This window comes from Mesocricetus auratus, unplaced genomic scaffold, assembly GCF_017639785.1.
Source record: "Mesocricetus auratus isolate SY011 unplaced genomic scaffold, BCM_Maur_2.0 Super-Scaffold_100013, whole genome shotgun sequence".
NCBI classification, from domain to species: Eukaryota; Metazoa; Chordata; class Mammalia; order Rodentia; family Cricetidae; genus Mesocricetus; species Mesocricetus auratus.
The window spans coordinates 30,257,333-30,279,953 of record NW_024429196.1 but is presented as its reverse complement, the minus strand read 5'-3'; the positions used below and the strand labels follow the sequence as shown (position 1 = coordinate 30,279,953).

Genomic DNA, 22,621 nt, shown 5'->3' with positions numbered 1-22,621 from the left:
TAGAAAAACACATTAATAAACACTTGATAACGGCTACATCCCAGATGATACTAATTCTGATCACCATCATATTAGATATGTTTGTAAAATACCTTCTATCATTACATCCCCACACACACATTTCTAAGAAAATCCTTTTGGGATCCAAATGAGTCAGGAGAAGTTAAAATATGTGAATAATACAAACTGGCACAGATAAATGATAAAGATAGTTATTCCTTTATTTCTCTTCAGGAAGGGGAAAATATATATTGTGCTTGCTTCCTTGCCTACGACTGTAGATTCAGCAGAGAACCAGGGTTGCTCGAAAGCACGGATTAGGGTGACCTATGTAGTCATCACCATTTGAACAGTCTTCTTTTATACTATCCACATGCAGGGACTTCTACCACAAGGCATGACACAGGCCTGTATGTTAATATTCATCTGAAAATGGAAAACCAGGGTGGTCCTTAAACCTAGAAAGACAAAAAAATCATATTGGTTTTGAGTGACTTTTACGAAGTTAGGCAAAACTACAAAAGTTTATTTTCTCATAATTCGTAAGTCTTCCTTAAGCATCATTTTATAAATGCTTAAATAAAGCCTAAGTAAATATCATGCTCCTCTCCCTAAAACTTACACAGCAAAAGAGAGTCAAGTGGTCAAATATACATCTATCCAAAAAAGATAATTGGTTCTTTTAATTAGAAATTCTCAATGAAAACAGAAACTAATCATCTTGTCTTGAAAAGAGCAAGCCAAGCTACACACTCCATGGTAAGAAATACTTCAGGGAAATATACATGGATGGTATCAATTTCGCTTCGGTTTTTTCTAATTGAAAAATTACTTGCTAGGTGCATACTACATGCACTACACTAGTCTAGATTCAGAAGTAGAAAGAATGGACTGGTAACATGGATGAGTAGAGAAAATGCTTTTATACAAATGTGTGGCATGAGTTTTGATCCCCCGTATCCTCATAAAACTGGACATGGTATCATGCATCTGTAATAGCTCTCCATGGTGAGACAGGAAGTGGAGACAGGAAAGTTCCTGTAAACCCAGGAGGAGCCTGGCACACAAAGTAGAAACAAGGTACTCTTTCTTGACCAAGGTAGAAGGCAAGGACGACAGCCAAGGTTGTCCACTAACCACTAGATGCATGCAATAGTACACTTATAAACACTCGTCCACTTATACAAACAGACACATATAGGCACATATCATACAAAGCAACACATAAAAGGTAAGTGGAAGACTATTGTGCATATGATATAGCCCTGTACCCAAGAAAATAACTATAGAAGATCACCAGATAGTAATTGTCACACAAGCTATAAGGAGATAAAAATAATCACTTATTAATTTGTCACATGAATAATAAGTTATGGCTTAGTTCTTGGTAAGTTTTTCATATTTGCTTGTTTTTCTTCACATTTCTTCATAATAATAAAGGTATTAATAAGGCTTAAAATATACTAGTAATTTTGATATATGCTATTCTACACTATGTTCATCATTTCATAAATTTATTTCCTTCTAGAAGTAATTTTCCAACAGTAGAAGAAATACATATTATATTTCTTCCCTAATTGATGTATTAAGTATATCTTTTCCTATTTTCAGGTAGACAGATATATAGATATAGATATAGATGCATGTACTTTCTACCTCAATGTTTAAGATATAGGTAGCATGAAGGAAAAATAAGTTTTCTTGTTGGCTAAAAGTTCTCCATCAGGTAGAATTGTTTTCTACATGTTGATTATAATTTTACTCTTTATAACTTCTTAATCTTCAACACTGCAATCTCAATATTCTAGAAAACCAACACCAAGTGAGCTACAGAATTCATTAAGTCAGTTATGATCAACACAAACACAGTGATTAGGACCTGGGAAAAAAGTGCAATGTAAAAGAAGTGAAGTTTTTCAAATCATTGAATAGATTAAATTGCCTAAACTGAATGACAGTTTTACCTGGTGGAAATATTATAGACCACAGGAATTGTGGTTATGCATTTAATATAATTAGATATTAGGCTGGTGATAGGGAAAATGGCATGGTGTTGAATTGAAAATGCTTCAAGAGGCTTGTTTAATTGTCTCAAGATTAAATGTCAGAACAGACTAATTCAGAACTGCACATGAAATACACATACCCAACATTGATGACACAGAAGATTTCCCTGAAGTAGGAGGAGAGCAGTAGGTCCGTCTGAGCCAGTTTTAACTCCTGCTTCTGTCTCAATGAACAGAATCCCACAGGAGGCTAGAAAAAGTTGCTAAAGCTTTTGTCTATTTCCTGGTTTAACATGACCTCTGTATTTTTTTTGTTTAAATTAAGGCAAATGATAACAAGCATATTATATTCACCTCAGAAAAAAAGTTGAATAAAATATGTTTATTGAAATTACTTACTCATGACAGGCTATGTATCGGATATTTTTATTCAGGTCATCAATGATTTTCATGTCCCCTGAAGTCAACTGAAATTCAAACACCTATCAAACAAATAGCAACTGCATTATTATATTTACACTGTATATTTGCAAATCGCCTATTCCAAATGCACCAGACTGAATGGTTCAAATAAAATATTTAATATTTTCAAGAAATCAAGAAGCTAAACACAGGTTCATCAAAACATTCAAGTATGGAAATTCTGGAAAAGAATTCCTGAATTGAAATATATAGCCTCACATGGAAAGGTATTAACAAATAATATGAAGAATAAATAAGTACACTATGATTTCAAACATGATCTTAATCATATTCTTAGAAGGTTCAAAACCAACTAGTTTAAATGTTTAACATGTTTCCATAATTGTCATCGATACACTTTTTTCTTTGTTTTAATATAAATTTTGTTGTTGTTGTTGTTTATTTTTTATTTTTAAATTTAAATTAAAAACAAGGTTGCTTCACATTTCAACCCCAGCTTTCTCTCCCTCTCTTCCTTCCACACCCAACCACCATTCCCCCCAGTGCCCCCCCAATCCCCATTCCATTCCCCAGAGAGGGTGAGGCCCTCCATGGGGGATCTCCAGAGTCTCTCATTTTGTCCAGGGAAGGGTCTAGGCCCTCCCCCAAGAGTCAAGGCTGAGAGAGCATCCCTCATTTTGTTATGGGCACCCAAAGTCCATTTGTATGCCAGGGATAAATACTGATCTACTACCCAAGGCCCCACAGATTGCCTAGGCCTCCCCACTGACACTTACATTCAGGGGATCTGGATCAGTTCCATTTTATCATGTTTCCTCTCCCCCACTCTTCCATATCCTTCCCACCTTCTTACCTACCCAATTTCATGGCTCTCAATCACATACACACACACACACACACACACACACACACACACACACACACAAGAAATAAAATCATCAAGGTAAACTAAAAATAGATAATACAAAAACTTTTAAACAAAAGCCCAGAAAAAAGGAAACATGGAATTCATTTTGTGCTTGTCAACTATTCCTGGGCAAGGGACCTGGCCTGAAATGTAGTTGATATACTCAGTGAAACTACTTGGAGAAAAGTGATTCCCTCTTTCCCAGAAGGTATCAGTTGAGAAAAGCTCCTAATTGTTTAGGGGATGGACTTTGCATCTACTTCTTTGTAGTTCTGAAGATTTTTCTGGCCTAAACCTGTGCATTCTTCCAATCTCTGTGAATTCATATATACATCAGCCCTATTGTGTCTTGTCTATAATAATGAAATGGCTCCTAATGATATATTTCCACACCCATAGATCAAAGCATCACTTTACCCTCATGAGAGAAGCTCCTTAAAATTGATGGAAATTGACATGGAGACCCAGTTGGACAATTCACAGCAAGTGAAAGACTTTGTTGCTTTCAGACCTATGGGAGAGTCTCCATCAAACCCTTCCCCTTAAAGCTTAGGAATCTATGTGGAAAACAAGGCAAAAAGACTGAAAATCAAGAAATAGTGATTTATTTCAAGTAAATTGTCATATTATTCTAATAAAAGCACATGGCTTATCTTTTCCTTCTTTATAGTTGGGAGTTCTTCTCCCCAGCCCAGCAACAACCACATCATGCATCTCAGAATGTCTTGTTCTAGATTTCACATGACATGGATGCGGACAGGATGATTTGTAATCACACCAAAAGAAATTGCAATCTTTACCAATTAGCTGCTTGTATAAACATTCTGTCTCTCAAATATAAAATCAACCAATTTCCAAACACTCACTAACCTGGGTATATTCTCATGGGTGGAACACTGACATGTGTTTAAGATCACTTGTCTAAGAAATTTTGGTTGCTGAACTGAATAATTCCATGTGCATGGAACTGAATTTAAATAAACAACTGTGAACTCATAAATATTAAAAATAGTCATATGAACACAATTTTATTCTAAGCCTCAAACATGAGCAATCAGAATTTTTGAAATATCATTCTAATGTAAATTAAAGTAAGGATTTTTACAAACATTAATAATTAGTCTTCAAAGAAAACTAAGTAGAATCAAGTAAATTGTCTTACATTAAATGTGGTCAATTTAATTAACATGATGGGCTTTTGTCACTAACAAATGGAAACAAATGGGCTGAGGAAACCAAAGGTTTTCAGAATAGTAACACCAAACAAACAAAAAACAAATGGTTAACGATAACTTAAAAGCTAATTATATTAAGTAACAGGTACTTCCTGCAAAGTTTCGTCTTTTTAACACATTTGGCAGTTAGTAAAACAACAAAAGAAAGCTATCAATAAAAAATAATGCTTTCTATTAGTCAACAGAATACAATAGCATGCAATGGAATAAATACAAATTCCTTAGTTGGAAATTTATAGAAGTTGGCACTTCATAAGAAAACTATTGGAATAATTGGAAATTTCTATTGTTATTATGGATTGAACACTTTGATACTGCATTAAAGTCTCTAAAACAATAAGTTCAATACAATATCAACTTTGTCAAACAACTTTGAGTGGAAATAGGCAAGTTGACTGGATAACAGAATAATCCACAAAGAATAACCAGGGTATATATGGAATTATGTAAAAGTGAGAGTTAGAACATCTGAAAGAGGAACTCATTAACAAAAGGAAACACATTAAGCAATGATAAGAAGGAGTATAGAAATAGGTTTATTGATAATAACGTTTGTTACGCATTTTTAAATTGTGAGTCTGTTTTAGTCCACCTATGAAATGATGAAAGAGTAATTCTGATGAAACGTAAGGATAAGCCGGAAAGGAGAGAGAATGACATTTTCAAAGATAATGGAGAAGAATTTGGGTGTGTTTCACACAGGAAAACTTAACACTAGCCAACCACAAAACAAGCCATTAATAATATAAATACTGTAGAAAGGAAATTGCTTTTCATAATACATGTAATTTAAATAAAGGGGAAAAGGTAGGTTTGGGAATAAGGTATTTAACAAAAGCAGAATGTAAGACCAATGAATTTACAGAATACAAAAATTAGACTACAAGAATCTTCTATGTATTTTCCAGAGTCTACCCCATATTTAATGAATTTAGATCTGTCCCACATTAGAATGTGGGAGAAATTGTTGCCACATGTCTTAGGGCGTCCTGATATAAGGAATGGTGTACCTGATATAAGATAAGACAAGAAAATACCTCTTAGAATTTATGAATTACTTTGTGATTGAACAATATGAAGAACAGGAGAATAAACACTATAGAGAGGAGAAACCAGTTCCACTTAGGACAGTGCAATTTGCACTGCTCCTTTAATGCATGAGCAACTTCACTGCAGAACAAGAGAGAGCCTGACCAAGATTAGAACAACCTGACTGAGATCAGATCAGTCCACACAAATCTGTAACCATAAAATAATGAACTACATAAGTGACTTTTCAAAACGAGCCCACAAGTAGGTGTGGGTTGATTTCAGCACTACTAGTATTAATGGTAAAAATGATGTCCTACTTGAAATAAGCAGATAACCACTCTCAAAGGAGCCAAGACGTGAAAAATAGTTGACATGAAACACATTCAAAGTGATTAAAAGCCTGAACATTAAAATGTAAGTATGAAAAGGAAAATAAAAAAATAAACTATAAATTATTTGAAGAATCAAAATGACCTAGTTGCATCTGCCTCATTTCAAAAATTAAAAAAAAAGAGCCTGACATTCACTTAAGGCTAAATCACCAATGTGATTTTGATATAAAATTCTAAGTGTAAATAGCAGTGATTCTGAGGAACAGGTTTTTAAAACCCCTGAAAATGCCCTTAAAACACAGATGCACTGGGAATGTAAAGGATACTGATTAGAGTTATAAGACTAACAACAAAGTCCTTAGGGCATTCTGTGTAGGTGCCTAACACCTGAAGCATCTGTCATCACCTGCATATTCTCTTTTATCCTCTTCTCAGTGAAACTCTTGGCTAGGACTACAATCCCACGCTGCAGTTGATAGCGAAGAGCAATCAGGGCTGGAGTTCGCTTGTATTTTTTTGCCATGGAATCAAGAACTGGATCATCCAAAAGAATGGGCAAATTCTGGTCTACCCTGGAGGGAAGGAAGATATGTTAAATTCCTTATTCTCTTTGATTTGTTAGACTTCTAATACATAGGAAAGTTGTTATGTAGGCCAGGGTGTTCCCAAATTTAACGCATACAGCTATAAAACCATTGTGGTCTTTTATTCTCCCCCAAATATAAATCGTTCCTGCAGTTCATTTCATAATGAGCTCAAAAAAAGTGCTGCAAGTTGAAAGAAATATTTTCCTTTGGTTTAATTTTCATTGTCCATATTACCATGCTTTTTCTCGATGGCTTCCCAGAGCACTGTAAGCAACCAGAACAATGTCTTTTGACTTGCAGAAATCCATAAGTTTTTTCTGGTTGAGATAAGGATGGCATTCTACCTAAAGATGGATGAAATGGAAACAAGCTAATTTGTATAAAATTCCATATTTAATGTAAAAAAGAAATATTTAAAAGGCAGTTTAATTTAACCCATTTAATGAAATTCAAATTGAATAAAACACTATCAGGCCTGGTGTGGCAACTCATGCCCATAACCCAACATTTTAGGAGGCCAAGACAGAAAGACTGCAATGAACTTCTGGCCATTCTTGTTCTATAATAAGTTTCAGACAAGTCTGTGCTACAGACAGAGACTATGTCTTATAAAACAAGCAAAACAAACAAACAAAAAAGAAAGATAAAGAAGGAAGAGGGAAAGGGGTAAAAAGAAAATATAAACATCTTCGCGGTAAGATTTTTTTAACATTGATTTATGCATTTGGGGAGATGGTAGGTGTTTGTGTGCATGTCACTGTGAACATGTGGTGATCAGAAGATTTTTGTGTGGTCAGTTCTTTCCTTCTACCACATGGGTCCTAGGAATCAAAGGCTTTGGAGACAAGCCTTTACCCACTGAGCCATCTTGCTAGGTTCATGATTAGAAAATTTAATTGGTTTGTATTTATTGCATATAGTGAGGCACTTCAGACACGTTTTCATAAAGTATGTAATATAATTTGAGCATATTCATCCTCCTTCTACTTCCCCCTTTCCCCATCCATTAATCCCATTAATTGCTCCAGATTTACATTGTTAAATTTAGAACTTATATTGGATGGAACAATTAAAGAAGTAACATTTCTGAGGTGAGTGAGCTTTACATCCTGCTTGATGGATGCAAATACTAGTTCTTGCTACAGTGAGTCATTACTGATTCCAGATGTGGAGCAGGGAATGGGCTCATTGAACTTTGATTATTAAATATGTAAGTAAAACAAAAATTGACAAGCATTCATTATGCAAAGCAAAGAAACTATTATGTGGACATGGTAATAGTGTCGTTTATGTATTTCTCTATATTAAAATGGAAAATAAGAAAAATCAATAAAATTTATACAGAAAATGAAAATAAATGATGCAAAAAGAACTATAGGCAACTAAGGAATTCTGAGACTATGAGAATCTTCCCCAGGGAAGGGAATACCAATTGATTATGAGGTACCAAATGATCAGTCCTGAAAGCATGCATATATATATATATATATATATATATATATATATATATATGTAACAGTATGCAGACTCAGAAGGCTGTATTCATGAATTTATAAATATGTATGTGCAAAGACACATACATATCTGTATATAACAACAATTCATCAAAATAAAGGATATGAACTGAATTTTAAAGAGGAAACAAACGGTATATGGGTGAGATTGTGGGGAATAAAGGGAAGGGAAGAAATAGAGAGATAAGTCCACATAAAGAGTAATAGTCCCTAGTCAATGGCAATGACTATAGTATCTTTGTTTATCAAACACACTGATGATGAAAATTATAAAAGTTTCCTCTGTCTTCCAGAAATAATTATACGAAACTGAATTTTTCAAAGGATGCCTCAGATAAATGTCAACAGAGTAGTTAAAAATGAAATATGGCAATGTCCCTTTTGTTTCTATTGTGTGGAATGATTTGAGGAGTATTGGTACTAACTCATTGAATTTTTTATGGTGCCCTGGCAGTGGAATTAGTATTTATCCCTAGTGCATGAACTGGGTTTTTGGAGCCTATTCTCTTTGGAGGGATACCTTGCTCAGCCTAGTGGGGAGGGCTTTGGTCCTGCATCAAAGTGATGTGCCAGACTTCCTTAACTCCTTATGGGAATCCTTACTCTCTCTGAGGAGTAGATGGGGGATGGGGTAGTAGGAAGGTGGGGAGAGCAGGAGGAAGAGAGGGGAGGGGGGACTGGGATTGGTATATAAAATAAGATTATTTTTAAAATAATAAAAATAAATAACAGAAAACAGAAAAACAATCTCCATTAAAAAAAATGAAGCATGATTTCCAAAGCACAAAGCACAAAGCCTGACTTCATTGATGAATTTTCAAATATGACATGAATATTAGTCATGAAACATACCAAATATGTGTATGATTTAGGTCATAATTTATAATAAAGAAACTTTGCCATTTCCCTTAACGTTGCTAAAAACAACTCCAGGGACAAGGTATAGTACAATGAATGTGCCTTTATGCTTCATTTGATGGCAGAAACCAGAGAAATTGAATGATGCTAGAAAATAAGGTCATCTCAAAGCTTCGTTCTAAGTTTTTTATGTTATTTCTTCTCTCCAATTGGCACCTGGCAGTAGTAGAGGAAGAAAGAAATGAACAGGAAAGATTGGGGGCTGAGTATTTCCACCTGATTGCACACTGGCTTGTGCTTGAGTCCTGGCTTGTTCAGGATCATCTCTAGTTGCCTGCGGTTAAAATTAGACACTCCAATGGATTTGGTCAGTCCTACATCTTTACACTTCTCCATGGCCTAAACAGAAAAAAAAAAGCCAAAATATAAACTAAATGGTAAACTATAATAATAGGAACAACACTGTAAGGAAACTTCTTGTCATTACTTCTTAGGAAAAATACAACAGTATGGAAAATGATAGTATCAACCATTAAGAGGACCCCTAGTCAATTAGAGTCTTTGTTATCATTTTAGTCAAACCTTCTCTTCATTTGTATTATATCTGTGCCGTGCATGGTCCCCACATATTTAGTAAACAAGCCCTTATAAAGACCATTAGTTTTTACAACACAGAAAGCATATCTCACTCTCCCACTCTGTACTTCCCATTGTGCTCTCTAATCCAAGTACTTACTTCCCAGGTGGCACAGAGATCCACAGTGTCATATATGAATTTTCCATTCTTATCTTTTGGAAAATAATTCTCTCCTGGCTGAAATAGAGAGAAATTTTAAAGAAATCTCTCAACAAATGAATTTTCTCACAATGGCAAAACTTAATGATAAAGAGAGGACTGTGAATAGAAATTCCAGCAGATGAATGGATCACATTTCCTGGAATACTTGTCTTGTGTTTTGAATGTTAAGTTGTAAAGAATGTCTTTGAGTTCCATGGTTCTTTAAAAATAAAAATATAATTTCGTTTTAATAAAGAACTAATTCCTGGGTACTTAGACTCTCTTGTCTGACTTGTGTTTCTGTTCAATGCCACCTTCATTTAGGAATTGAACAAAAATATGGTAGTGATCACCAACAATAGACTCCTTTTTTTGGCCTATGGTAAACAAGAAATCTCCAATTTTTTTTGCTTGTGGGTGCTTCAGGCAAGTGAACAAAAGATAAGGAGACAAGGTGTTTGCATTGTGTTGTGTTGTTCTCCTTTTGTGTTTGTTTGCTAGAAGAGGGTGTCAGACCCAATGGAGCTGAAGTTACAGACAGTTATGAAATGACTGAAGTGGGAACTGGAAACTGGTTCTCTACATGACAAGAAATTGCTCTTAACCACTGGTCCATCTTTTCTGGCCTTGACTGCTATATTTTAAAAACTATTTTGATGATGCAAAATACAGAAGCCAACACCTGTCAATGAACTAGAACTTCACACTACCTCAAAGCTAAATTTGTCACCAATGGAAATTGCTGGAATAAAAGCTAAATGAATTTGGGGCTAGAGAGATTGCTCAATGTTAAAGAGCACTTTCTGCTCTTCCAGAGGACACAGGTTCAATTCCTGGCTGCCACATGGCAGCCAACAACTGTTTATAATTCCTATCCCAGGGGATTTAATGCCATACTCTGGACTCATTGTGTACTGCACGCAGACATGATGCAAAACGTATATTCAGTCAAAACACTCACACACATAAAATAAAACAAAAATAACTTAAAAATTCCTAAGCAAATTTAATTTAATTTAATTGAAAAGCAGAGACCCTTTTTAAGACTACTTAAAATACCAAATCTATTTATGGCATAGGATCTTCATTTACATAATCCTATCAACTCCTGCGTAAAACTTTTGGAGTACTTTCTAAAATTTACTGAACTATGATTTAATACTTTATATAAGTATTCAGTCAACCAAGTAAACATTAACAATAGAGGTAAAAATATTTTGGTGATCCAAATTGGATACCTTCAGAGACATTGGAAAATGAATGAGGTACAGGTCCACATAGTCCAGCTGGAGTTTCTTCAGTGACTGTTCCAAGCAAAACGGCACCAGCTCTGGATGATGAAAAGTGCACCAAAGCTATGAAAGTTGAAGAATAAACTGACATTGAATTATTAAATTTCAAGAGTTGTTATGTTACTTTACCTAATATAGAGACATTTTGTTTTACTGATATGACATTGATGACCATAGGAGAAACTATTCCTCTTCCTCTTGACTTTTTTTCATTTGATCTAGCTGTAGACCTCTCTTACATGGTCATTTATCTAGAAAATTATTCAAGTCCCCAAACTTTCATCAAATAATTATAGTGATTATCATCAAAATTATATTTCACTGAACTATATTTATTTTAGGAGTAACTGTTCTTGCATATAATTCATTATAATGTGTCATGTTATGTTAACATACATGAAGTAACTCTAACCTCACTGATTAACTATTGTTTGCAATGTAAATAGCCTCATTAACATTGTATAAATGTTTTTGGGATGTCTCTGGATTCCCAAGAACATTATGGGAACACTTACTTTATATATGTAAAAAAAAAAACAACAGCAATGAAGGAATACTTCTCTAAAACACCATGTTTAGTGCTTCTCTAGGTCTAAATAGCTATTTAAAATCATTCCAAAATGTCAGATTGTGTTATCCGCAGCAAAATTTGGTGGTCTGCATTTGCTCATTCTGAATTGTTAGCTGAAGTCTCAGGTCTACTTTGCAAAATGGCTGATGAAGGAATAATTGCTGCCATGTGCACATTAAACCTTCACTAACCATCACAGGAACAGGAAGAAATGCTGCTGTGTCTGATCAAAAGTATACAAACTCAAAATAACCCATGGAGGGAGATGTATTAGCAAGAGAGTACTTGTAGATAGGCCCAGTTTGGTTCCCAGTACCCATATGACAGCTCACAAAGTTCTATAAATCAAGTTCTAAGGGATCTGATGACCCCTTCTGGTCTCTCCAGGTACTAGGCTCACTCATGGTACAACATATGCAGTCAAGACACTAATACACTTACAATAAGCAATTTTTTAAAAAGTCACTCATGGGTGAAGACAATATAACCTATAAAATGAGTTATTGGATACTTTTACTAGATGGGGAACATGCATTTATGAGGATTGCAAAATATTATTGTAGGTTAATACTGAGATGTTGGTATCTCCAGTCTCTTTATTTCAATATTTTCTTAGTAAAGTGACATAATGAACAGTATCATCCCTAAACATTTTTTGTGGGGGGGCAGGTTGAGGCAGGGTTTCTCCGTGGCTTTGGAGGCTGCCCTGGAACTAGCTCCTGTAGACCAGGCTGGTCTCGAACTCACAGATTACAGGCCTGTGTCGCCACCACCCAGCCCTAAGCACTTTTTAACTGAGTCAGAGTAGAGTAAGAAAAAACAAAACAAAACAAGCCAGGAATTGGTGGTGCACGCCTTTAATCCCAGCACTCAGGAGGCAGAGACAGGTGGGTCTCTGTGAGTTCAAGCAAGTTCTAGGACAGCCTCCAAAACAATACAGAAAAATCCTGTCTGGAAAAACAAAACAAAACATAAAACCAAAAATCTTTACATGGCCTGAACACTCACATTGAAATCATGGCATTAAGTAACAACAAAAACCTCAATATCAGCTTCATTTGGAAATGTGAGACTGTCAAGAAATATGGAACACATGCAGTTTTGTTTTTATAGGAAACTACTGAGGAAAGGAACACCAAAATACAAATATATAACACATAGTTGTGTGCTACATAGCAGTATTTGTTAGCAATGATCCACACATGCAATGGTGTTCCATAAGACTACTTATTAAGCTGAACTATTCACATTACCTAATGACTTCTTAGCCATTATAATAGCATAGCAAAACAGATTACTCAGAATTCTGTTGTGATGGTGCAAATTTCAGAAACACATAGCATACACAATTATACACAGCCCACAATAGTAAATTATTATAACTACTAATAACTTGCATGTACTTTCATATATTTCTTACTATTTTACTATTTCTGTTCTTATATAAACAAAACCTTTACTGAAGAAAATAAAAGTCTAATGTGTGTCTAATTAGCCAATCATCTCAATATGGAAGAATACTTTTGTACATTCTGTTTATATATCTGAATGGAAGCTATTTTGAACATCCAATTATTTACTAGTTATAGGATAAGGATCTTATTATAGAATTATATATATTATAGTTATATAATAAATATTCATATTTATAAGGTATATTTGATTATTATATACTTACAATTATATTATATAATTATATCATATAGGATTTTAGACATGAATCAAGGGAGTGCCAGCATACAATTTCACGGCCAGAGAGCCTGGGAAAAAAAACCTTCATCCAGTGATTGATGGAAGCGCAGGCAGACACCCACAGACAAACACTGAACTGAATTCCTGGAATTTAGTGACAGAAAGGGAGGACTAAAGAGCAAAGGAGTTAAGACTGGGCTCATTTACCCCAAACAAACAGCTGATCTGAACAAGGGGGAGCTCTTGGACCCCAAACTGATGGCGGGGTGGACAGTATGGGACTGATCCAGACCCCTTGATTGTGGGTATCAGTGAGGAGCCCCAGGCAATCTATGGAGCCTTGGGTAGTATTTATCCCTGGCATACAAATGGACTTTGGGTGCCCATCACACAATGAAGGATGCTCTCTTAGCCTGGATACTTGTGGGAGGGCCTAAGCCTGGATGAAATGACAGACTCTGGAGACCCATCATGGAGGGCCTCACCCTCCCTGGGTATCAGAGTATGGATTGTGAGGGGGCTAGGGGACCTGATGGGGGAGAGTGGAGGAGGAGGGGAGGGAGAGTGAGCTGGGATTGACATGTGAAGCAAGCTTATTTCTAATATAAATAAAAAATAATTTAAAAATGAATAAAATAAAAAGGCTTGCATATAACCTACAAAAATAATTATATCATATAGCATATAATTAATTAAATCTTGTTTAACTCCAAAGGTTTTTCTTATATTATTGTATCTTATTGATGAAAGAAATGAGCAATGAGAAATTTTATAGTTATTCATGCAATCAAAAAATAAGTCAGTTTTCCAATCCATTCTAAATTATGCTCTGATGGACTGAAACTCAGAAAAAAAGAGAGTTTACATTCCACTGATGAATTTAAAGACATTGATGAGATAAATAAAGGTAAAAGCTTCCTTTATGTTTAACATTATATGCAATAAGGGCAAATTTATGCATTTCACCAATATTCACTAACCATTTAATCATATAAAGATCATTTCTTCACATGACAGTTAATTCATTCATACAATACCTTTGTTGTGTAAAATATATCTTCCCTCTTCACAGTGCCATCTTCAATCTTGCTTCGGATGGCCAGTCCTACCTCCTCTTCATTTTGATACATAGAAGCAGAGTCAATATGGCGGAAACCAGCATCTATAGCTATTTTGGTGGCTTCTGTAACCTTAGTCTTTGGTACCTAAAAGAACAATCAAAAGCAGTATTTAGAATTTTTAAAAGACTTAGAATTTTAAAAGAAGCATCTTCCTTGGCATTAAGGTTTCCCACTTCTTCAGTGAGGTGTTCATTTGCAGTGAAGAATCCAACCAAGTTTTTCTGGACCTCTTCCACTGAATCACAAGAGTAGGGTAGGTCAGGAACTAGGCAATTTGTACAGCCAATTGCAGGTCAGTTATTGTCATTAGGGTCCCCACTGACACATCAGGAACTGATATGTGCTGGAAAGATGCCTAGAGATATGAAATCATGCAATTTATACAGGAAAAGGGGCATGAGACCACATAAAGAAGAAACACTATAGAATTTCTATGAACCTTCTCCCAGAGGAGAAACAAAGCATACATCAAAGTCTCTAAAACTGAATTTACAAAACATGAGTTTAAATAGAAACATTTTAGAGTTTCCATTCCTAAGCTGTTATCTGTGGCTTGTTAAGCAACCCCCTAGTGCATCCCAGATGAAGAATGTACAGGAGTTCTAATGTTTGCACAGGGCAGTTCATGGACAGACTTTATCCTTGTTATGAAATGGGAAGATGTCAACATTCCAGGATCATCTAAGGTTCAGTTTGTCAACAGGAATTTGAGTAGACAGTAGAAATATGCAAATTATTTTCATACAGCCATTTTGTTTGCGTAACTACTATAAAAACTATAGGCAACATATCTGCTGAAAGGCACAGACAGATCCATACCTGGGAAACTAAGAACATACAGAAAAACATTCAGGTTTATGCCCTCCTTTAAGCTACAATTTCTTATTTTGTAGGAATTGTAATTTAATCCAAAATAAGGATTTTTTCTTAATAGCCAAAATTTAATTAAAAATAGTGAATTGCATTAAAGTATAAATGAAATGGTGATGTAGTAAACATATAAGAAAATTTGTAATGTTAAGTAAAATTGAAGGAAATTCAGGAAAAAGTGTATATTTTCCACAATGTTCATCGTCTTAGTTAGAGTTTCTATTCCTGTGGTAAAATACTATGACTAAAAAAGCAACTTGTGGAAGAAAGGGTTTATATCATCTTATAATTCTCAGGTCACATTTCATCATTCAAGGAAGTTGGGGCAGAAACTAGAGTTAGGTAACTGGAGGCAGGAGCTGATGCACAGGTCATGGAGGATCATTGCTTACTGGCTTGCTCCTTTCAGCTTGCTCAACCTGCTTTCTTATGGAACCCAGGACCACCAGGCCAAGATGGCACCACCCACAGTAGGCTGGACCCTTTCATATCAATCATTAATTTAGAAAATTCCCTACAGCCAAATCTTATAGAGGCATTTTCCTAATTGACATTTTCTTCTTTCAAACATTTTTAGTTTTGTCAAGTTGATATAAAACTATTCAGCACATGGACAAGAAGAGTGAGGTTTTCAAATGAGTAAATATATAAGCACACATCTTAACATAGGAACTGGAGGCAACCACCAAGCACTTTCTAAGAGCTCAACTGTCATCAGAGAGGCTTCATCCTGAAGCTGGTAGAAACAGATGCAGAGACCCACAGACAAACATTAGGCCCATCTCAAACAATACCACTGAAGAGGGGAAAGAATGGTTGTAGGAGGCAGAGGGGTCAAGGATATCACAAGAAAACCCACAGAATCAGCTAACCTGGGCTAATAGGAGCTCACAGAGTCTGAAGTGACACCCAGAGAAACTGCATGGGACTGACTTGGTCCTTTGCATATATGTGACAGTTGTGTAGCTTGGTCTTCTTATGGGACTCCTAACAGTGGGAACAGAGGCTGTCTCTAAATCTTTGACTGACTTTTGGGACCCTTTTCCTCATACTGGTTCACCTTGCCCAGCCTTAATACAAGGAATGCTTAATCTTACTGAACTTGCCATGTTTTGTTATCCATGGGAGACCTGCCCTTTTCTGAACAGAAATGGAAGAAGAGTGAATTGGGAGGCAGGAGTGAGAACGTTGGAGGTGGGAAGGGAATGGGATTGTAGGAGAGAGGGAAAACTTCAGTCTGCATGTAAAATAAACAATATTTAAAATAAACTAAAAAATTGAGAAACCATGCTCAATACTCAGTATCATTGGTCATCAAGCAGTGTTCTTGATAACTTGATTTCATTCTTTCTACCTAATTAGGATAGAGAGAAATAAAAGGAAAAACTAGTGCACTCAATAATCTGAGGCTTAGCTCATGGATCAGTACTGATGCTAAGTGCAGTCTGCCTTGTCCTCCTTGCACAAGAAATGGCTCTAGCCTCATAAAACAGAGAAGCAGGTTAGCCCCACAAAATCACAGCAGAACTCAGTGACTGCAAATAGTATATAAGCCACATGAACCAAAATCAAGCTCCCTATTTTTGTTGAAGCCTCAGTCCCTTGTGCTACCATTACCTCTGAAGTTGCATAGGTACCAAAGCCAAGTACAGGGAGGACATGACCGTCACTTAGTCTTACTGTTTGCTGCTTAGAATTCATGGTTTCTCGGTCCTCCAACTAAGAAGATACTACTTCTCTTTTCACAGGACAGCAAATAAATACTTGACCTAGCCCCAACTGTTTTGTAATGAGTAACCAATGGGAAGGGAAAATAAAATAACTTTTACAGGTGGACTGGGGGTGGGTGAGAATGGGAACAGGAGGGATCAGGTGAGGGGAATGGAGGGAGAGAGATGACTGAAAACAGGGCAGTTGAGGGACAAGGTAGAAACTTAGTGTAATGGAAACTTCCTGAAATCTACAAGCATGATCCTATCTAAGATTCCTAGTAATGGGGGATATGAAGCCTGACCTGGCCATCTTCTGTAACCAGGCAAGTCTTCCAGTAGAGGGACTGGGATGCCAACACAGCCACAAAACCTATGACCTACAATCTGTTCTGCCTGCAAGACATGCTGGGGCAATGATGGCTCAGAACTTGTGGGAATGAATAGCCAACGAATGACTGCTCAAATATTAGGCCCATCCACAAGAGGGGACCCATTCCTAACATTACCGGGGTAGCCAGAAGCTGGAAGCTGGATGACTCAGAGACCTAGGGTAGAACCAAGCACTACTAAAACAAAAATTAATTTCTAATAATATTCTACTATATTCGTAGAACTATGTCTAGCCCAATCATCAGACATGCTTTCTCAGCAGTTGATGTGAGCAGATACAGAGACCCACAGTCAAACTTTAAGCAGAGCTAGAGAACCCAGCAGAAGACAGCAAGGAAGGATTATAGGAGGCAGAGGGGTCAAGAACACTAGGAAAACATAGTTCACAGAACCAACTAAACAGATCATAGGAGCTCACAGAGACTGAAGCAGCAACAACATCTGCACGAGACCATACTAGGCCCTCTGCATACATGCTGTGGTTGCTTAGCTTGGGGTTTTTGTTGGACTCCTAACAGAGGGAGTGGGGGTGTCTCTGACACATTTGCCTGATTATGGAAAAAATTCCCTTCTACCGAGTTTCCCCATAAAGCCTTAATCTGAGGGTTTATGCCTAATCTTATTGCATACTGATATGCCACATTCAGTTGATATCACTGGAAGGCCAGCTCTTTGCTGAAGGGAAACAGGAGCATAGTAGGAGTAACAAACCAATATTTGATTTTACTTAAGGCCAACTCCATGAGATGGAACTCATACCTGACAGAGCTTGGGTGACCAAAAACCAAGTAACAGAAAGCCATGAGATGGATAGTTGAAAACAAAAGGTAGTGATAAAATTCCTCCTAATGATATTCTGCTATACTCATAGATCATTGCATTCTTCAGCCATCATCAAAGAAACTTCCTCCTTCAACAGGTGGAACAAATACAGAGACCCATACCCAGAAATTACTCCAAAAGAAAGACCTTGGAACACACAGACCTAAATAGGATGTCTCCATCAAATTCCTCCACCCTGATCTCAGGGAATCATGTGGAAAAGGAAACAGAAAATAATGTCCAGAATGGATGAAGGACACCAGGAGAAATAATCCTTCCAAATCACCTGAGTCAGGCTCATATTAACTCACAGAGACTGAAGCAGAAAGCAGGGCCTGCACAGGTCTTCACAAGGTCCTCTGCTTATATATCATAGCTTTCAGTTTAGTATTTTTATGGTACTCCTGAGTGTGTGAACAAGTAGGTCTCTGGGTCTTGTGTTTCCTCTTGAACTCTTTTCCTTCTGTTGGCTTGCCTTGGTCAAACTTCAATGTAATGGGTTTTGTTTTTTCTTATATTTTATTTTGTATGACTTGTTATCTTTTAGAAGCCTGTTATGGAGTGGGTATGGGTGACAGGAACTGGGAGTAGAGGGAGGGGAAACTCTAATCAGATATATGAGAAAAGAATCAATGAAAGGGAAAAATAAGCAGAACATCAAATTACATTAAAAAATAAAAGTGTAAGTATCTCAACAAATAAAGTAATTGTTAACCTAGAAACAAATAAAGAAAATTAAAAATAAGAGGACATAGGGTTGAGAGAGGGGTAGAGGAGTGGTTTGATCTGGAAGTGTTTGGAGAAGAAATGAGGAATGGATATATATCCATGTGTAAAATTAACAAAGAAATAATTATTGGATTAAAAAGATCATCACATGTGTATTTCTTATCTTAGGTTATGTTAAATCTACTCTTATTTCTTCCTTCCTTTGTCCCTTTATTATTTAGATTATTCTTCTTTATGTTGAAATTTCTTATTGGGTCAATTCATAGTCATGTCTTTTATAATCTATCCTTATTCAATTATTTCATTGAAATGCTTAAATGTTTTATATATGAAGTTACTAATGTTATAATAATATATTGAAATAATATTTATATGTATTGCTATTTTCCTTCTTATGGTATTTTTCTTTACTCCTGCTTTTATCTTTTATTTTTTTGTTGTATTATATTCTTGGGTCCTAATTAAATATTTACTTTATTGCTGTCATTTTCTCCTATGTTACAGGAATTGTAACCAGACCACTAGCCAATGAGAGGAATGTTTTGGTCCAAGAGATAGTGTTTTCATTGGCAATGGACATGACCAAGAAAAAGGCAGCCTTTATGAAGGAGAAGTAAGCAGCATAGGTGTAAGTGGTGGTTTGCAACTCTGTTCAGATTCTCCACTCATTCTTTAATATTTATACATGGTTTTTATACTTCAATAAATGATAAAAGAATTCTTTAACATCTGGCACTAAACGTGGCCAATCACTAGAGTATATCCTTCCCACACTGCTGCTCTGTGATTTGATGGAGGATGAATAACCCCCAGACCCCTGGCTTCCTACATGGCTGCTTTGCAGTCCATTGGAGGATGCATACCCTGTCTTCCCCCATTTCTACCTTCCTGGCATGACACTACCTCCCCCTCCCCCCAATATGGGTTCTATTCTGCAAGCACAGGCACAGGAGCAATTTCTGGTCCTGCTGCATTGAGCATTTGCACAGTGTGAGGTTCTGCTTGGCATGCACAGACACAGGAACAGGTCATGGTCCTGCCAACTTGCATGTTCACTGTCCCCACACCATATGAGTTCTGCTCTGTACAGGGTTTAGTCTGGTCCAGTTGCTTTGAGCTACCTTAGTGCCTCGCTGGCTTCACTTGCTGGACAAACATCATCACTACATCTAAATACCTTGGGACAACCCAGTCCTCCAAGTATCTGCTTCATTTGCTGCTCAAAAATCAACACTGTATCTACAGAACCCAATCCTCTGAGGAATGGAACTGGTAAGACACTCGGGAACTTTTAAATGGTAAACTAGCCTATTAAACTAAAAGAAAATGGGGTGGGAAGAGACAGTTTTACAACCTTGCCCATATTAAGGACTGGAGATATCACAATGAAGGGGATTAAAACCCTATTTATGGGATGCAAATAAAAATGAGGAAATAAAAAACTTAGCTGGGATTGATATAGTCAGTCATAAAGATTATCAGTCTGGTAATTCATGCTTTATCCTTAAAAATTGTTTGATAACTGTGCCAAATATGAGAAGTTGACAGATATTATGCAAGCTGTGGAAATAATTACTAAGAGAATAATACAATCTTGAACAATAAGGTAAAACTTTAGAAATAATAGAAATATATACTGATAAAGAGAGCAAAAAGGTGATTGATAATATGCAAACCTTAGAAAAATTACTATTCAAAAGATGCATGCCTTAGAAAAGATCACTACTGATAAGATACAAGCCCTACAAATAATTACTAAAGAAAGTAATGCCATCTTGACTGATAAATTACAAGCCTTAGAAAATTTGTTAAAACAGATAATAAAAAATTTCAGATACATATAGAAGAATTTAGAGGAGAACCAAGCTCAGCATTGTCTTACGAAATTAGAGAGGAACAACCCAAGGTTATTACAAAACCAACCTTAATTTATCTAGTTACTATTTAAGAATAATCATCAGATGATTGGTATCCCCAAGGTTATGCAAAAGTTAACTGTAACTGGGAACCTACAGAAAAATTAGATTTGAAGAGAATAAAGGAAACAATAGATTCATAAGTTATGTATTCACCCTTTGTGAATCAGATATTAAATTCATGGGCCACTCAGAACAAAATTATTTCAAAGACTGGAAAGATTTAGTTATAGTAGTATTGGAATCTGCTCCTCAGTTACAATGGAATATGTGACAGAGATATGAAGTCAGGGCCATCAAACAGCAAGGTAGGGTTAGAGGTTATGTGATTTCCCAAGATTAAATCCTTGGTGACAGCCATTGTGCTGATGTAGAAAGGCAGATTACATTTGATGATCACATCTTGACACTGTCATACAGCAACTTTGAATACCTGTGACAAGATTAAAGAATTACGAAACAGAACTGAGCCATTTACTAAAGTCATACATATAAGGCACAAAAGAAGCCTTCACTGAATTTTTGCAAAGATTGAATTAAGCAATAAGCAAAGTAATAACAGATCCAAAAGTTAAATGAATATTAATTGAATGTTTGACTTTTAAAAATGCTAATTCACATTGAAAAGTGTAATTGAGCCTTTAAAGGTAAGATCAGTATCCATAGATGAATGGATCCAACATAGTCAATATTGAATCTAATAACTATAACAATACTTGGATAGGAAAGATCATTTCCAAAGGCTTGAAAAAAAATCAAAATGTCAAGTATTTTAATTTTGGTAAGCAAGGTCATCTAAATAGGGATTGTAGGCTGGGCATTCTTAGAAACAATGTTTTGTTTTGTTTCCAACCTTCTAGAATACAGAAAGTGTTTACAAAGGCCAACATTGGACCAATGAATGCAGATTAGCAAGAGACATGCAGGGTAACCTTTTGCCATCAGGTAGCACCTTGAGGGTCCTTTTTCAACCCCCAATGTCAAATTTATTTCAATCATTCCCTGTCAATATGGGGGGACTCCTCCACAGAGGAATTAAAGGACATAATGCCTATTGCAAAAAGCCATACTGTTCTGAATGACAGAACAATTTTACAAGATAAAACAAAATTTTCAGGAGAATCCATACAGCAAGTATTTTGGCAAACTTCTATAAATTATCAAAGACTATAGGTTACCATACAGATAAGTTAGACACAGGAGAAGATGTAACAATAATGGTGCCAAAATTTTGGCATCCAAATTGGCCTCTTCAGGAGAAAACAGCCAATGCATCAATATCTACCAAATTGCCAACTATTTATGGCCTGGACATTAAGAATGTATTTCTTACTCGATAATTGTTCATGTATGTAGTTTCATTTTTGTTAAGGTTATTAACTTTTCTTTCTATTTAGACAATACTTGGTAATAATTCTTATTACGTGTAGTTTTATTATGTTAAATTCAGAACCTTTCCTTTTTAATTAGATAAAAAGTGGTAAATGTGCCGGGCAGTGGTGGCACACACCTTAATCCCAGCACTCAGGAGGCAGAGGCAGGCGGATCTCTGTGAGTTCGAGGCCAGGCTGGACTGATAGCCTCCAAAACAAAACAGAGAAACCCTGTCTCGTAAAAACCAAAAAAAAAAGTGGTAAATGTTAGAGTAATTCTACCACTGGTGTACCAGTCAATTGAGAGGAGTTTTTGTTAAAAAAGGCAGAACCTGGGTGGGTATAAGTAGTGGCTTGCAACTCTGTTGAGGCTGTCCATTTTTTCTTTAATATTTGCACACAGGTTTCATGCTTTAATAAATGATAAAAGAATTCTTTAGCACTCTTTTCTTAGCACATCA

The 22,621-nt window shown here is 36.0% G+C and overlaps 1 protein-coding gene across 1 annotated transcript; it reads right to left on the bottom strand.

The window, feature by feature from the left end:
* Window positions 1-200: 200 nt before the first annotated feature.
* On the bottom strand, window positions 201-16,935 carry LOC101843311 (estradiol 17 beta-dehydrogenase 5-like). Its single transcript, NM_001281598.1, is given in 9 exon segments — window positions 201-458; window positions 2,406-2,488; window positions 6,342-6,507; window positions 6,757-6,866; window positions 9,171-9,293; window positions 9,631-9,708; window positions 10,911-11,027; window positions 14,265-14,432; window positions 16,836-16,935. Coding segments are annotated over 9 exon segments (972 nt in total). The 5' UTR covers window positions 16,920-16,935; the 3' UTR covers window positions 201-415.
* Between the last annotated feature and the right edge of the window lie 5,686 nt (window positions 16,936-22,621).